This window comes from Lupinus angustifolius, chromosome LG02 (assembly GCF_001865875.1).
Source record: "Lupinus angustifolius cultivar Tanjil chromosome LG02, LupAngTanjil_v1.0, whole genome shotgun sequence".
Lineage (NCBI taxonomy): Eukaryota > Viridiplantae > Streptophyta > Magnoliopsida > Fabales > Fabaceae > Lupinus > Lupinus angustifolius.
Window position 1 is genome coordinate 16,337,564 of NC_032010.1, and position 2,703 is coordinate 16,340,266.

Sequence of the window (2,703 nt, forward strand, 5' to 3'; positions counted from 1 at the left end):
TAAGTTGTATTTTTTCAACATTTCATCCCATGCATTTAAGAAATCAACTTCATCATCATGATCATAAACACAACTACTAAAGTCACGAGCAAAGTACTTGTGTTCCTCAAACACATGGTGAAGATGTTTTGCAGCATTCTGGTATATATGCCAAATACAAAGTCGATGATATGTGTTTGGCCACTGAGAAGCTAGTGCGTTTGCCAGTGCTTGATCTTGATCAGTGAGAATTGTTGTAGGCCTCTTTTCATGCATTGCTTTTACAAATGTGTTGAACAATCACTTGAAAGTTTCTGTTGTCTCATCGTATAACAATGCAACACCAAAAACAATTGTTTGTCTATGGTGATGAACTCCAACAAGCAAAGCAAAGGGACGCCCTTCTTTGTTTTTCTTGTAAGTGGCACAAAGCTAACAACATCGCCAAAATAGCTATAATCATATATCATTTGTGCATCTGCCCAAAAAATATTAGTAATTAAGTCATCATCATCCACTTGTATGGCATAAAAAAACTTGGGATCTTCAGTTTGCTTGCGTTGTAAATATTCAAGCACTCCACCAGTGTCTCCTACTTGCATATCTTTTGAACGTTTTGTCTTCAAATAATTATCACAATCCATATCTAGAAAACCAAGATGTTGTCTCCCTCCAGCTCTTCTACTCATTAATTCCATACTTTCTTTAGGTGTAATTCCAGAGTTGCATGCCATGTCAATTTCACTGGCTTGAGCAATGGAAATTTGTCTATGTGCACAAAATAAATGAGTTTTTGATGGGCTTGCCATTACATGATTATGACATGGCTCAAACTTGATGACACATAGTCTTTCATTAACACGCCTACTCACTTTCATTAATGCTAGGCAACCAAATCTTGTCTCAGCACTATGTTGCTTCACATAAGCAAACCTTTTGTCTTTTTCCCTAGTACCTTGACATGAGCAACAAAATATCCTATCCAAAATAATTCCCTCATTGTCTTTGTGAGATTTGCTCAATCTAGTTCCAAAACCAACAATTCTAGCATATCTTTTGTAAAAGTCATAAGCGGAATCCTCTGACATAAACTCCATTCCTATTTTAGGAATGACTTCTTCTGAAAATTTTGAATGAACAGAAATCATATCCGGAGAATACTCAATAATTTCCTTCTTATTATTTTCATCTTTAGTTTCTTCTTCAATATGCATGACCTGAAAAATATTTTGATTTTAATAAAGTTAATGGTTTGCACTAACTATTGAAATTTAACACAAAGTTAATCACAAACACAAAGAAAAACTCATAAAGTGATTTTTTTTTCATATTTAGGTATTATGTCAAACACATGGTGAGCAATGTTAAAAAACAGTTTCAAGTATTACTAAACAGTAATGCATTTGGCACCTTACTAAGAACAATTGCAAGTATTATCATAATACTTAACAATATGATTAAAGAACAATTATTTCCAGCCAAACACAGATATGTAATTGCAAAATGACTTACAATGCTTTACCCATATAATGAAAATCCAAAACTTCAAAACCAAATCCAAAAAAAAAAACTTTAAGGAAAGTTAAGAGAAAAGTAAGTTTGTCATTTTCTTTAATCCATACACACTGATAATAAAAAATTAATAACAAGTCCATAAACGAAAATCAATACTTTCACTGAATGAAAACCGTGGAGATTGAAGAAAAGGAAGAAGTAAGTAGAAAAATATTTGTAGAGCAGCACCAGAAACGAAATGAAAACTAGAGAAGAGAAATGTTATATGAGAACCAAGTGAAGTGGAGTTGGTGAAGTGAAGGTGCATACCCAGTAATTGAAAAAAGATATAGAAAGGTCTGTGAAATGAATCAAAGAGAGAAAATGAAGAACAGGATGTGAAGTAATGTTGAAGTGGAAGCCAAATGATTTTTAGAATTAAAGAAGATAAAATTAATAATGATTAGGACTAAAAAATAAATATAAAAAGTTATTAAGTTTTTTTAAATATTTAATTTATTATTTTTAATAATTTTATTTCTGACCAATCCCATGCTTTGGTACACACGTGGCACAAAGTATGGGACAGTGAATGTTAGCCCGTTAAGAATACGCATGTTACTTTGAATTTGTATGGTTAAGAACATACATGTTACCAGTATATTCATAAGGTTATGAACACGTAACATGTGTATTCACATAGTTAAGAACACACATGTTATTTGCGCATTCACATGGTTAAAAACACATATGTTACCATTTATTGACATAGTTTAGAATACACATGTTAGTTGCGTATTCACATAGTTAAGAACATATACGTTACTCATACACTTGCATTAAGACATGATGATTTTGACACATATTTAGAAGTACATAAGTATCAATCTTATTAAAATGTATGAGTGACCTTTGAAAGTTTAAGCAGCCTTGGAAAGCGAAAAGTCTAGAGTGAGATTTTAAACAAAAAATAAAATCTTTAGATTGGAACAATGATAATTTAAATTAATAATTTTTTTAATTCAAAAATGATAATTAAAGCAATAAATATTTTAATTTCTTATTTGTGAACTCGAACATTGAAAAAAAGTTTACAAAGGAAAATAATGAGTTAAGATGTGAAAATTATATATTAACAAAATGTTAATCGCACTATAGTCTCTATATTTGATTGACTAATAAATATTATAAGAAATTATGTTGCTCATTCCTTATTTATATGTACACCTA

At 30.7% G+C, this 2,703-nt stretch overlaps 1 protein-coding gene across 1 annotated transcript; it reads right to left on the reverse strand.

The window, feature by feature from the left end:
* Positions 261 to 1,193, reverse strand: LOC109327440 (protein FAR1-RELATED SEQUENCE 5-like). Its single transcript, XM_019560587.1, has one exon. The coding sequence runs from the start codon at positions 1,191 to 1,193 to the stop codon at positions 261 to 263; it is 933 nt and encodes a 310-aa protein (XP_019416132.1).

What these genes read in the sequence shown, in the direction of transcription:
- LOC109327440 (XM_019560587.1), bottom strand. Translation starts at nt 1,193, where the DNA reads ATGCATATTGAAGAAGAAACTAAAGATGAAAATAATAAGAAGGAAATT.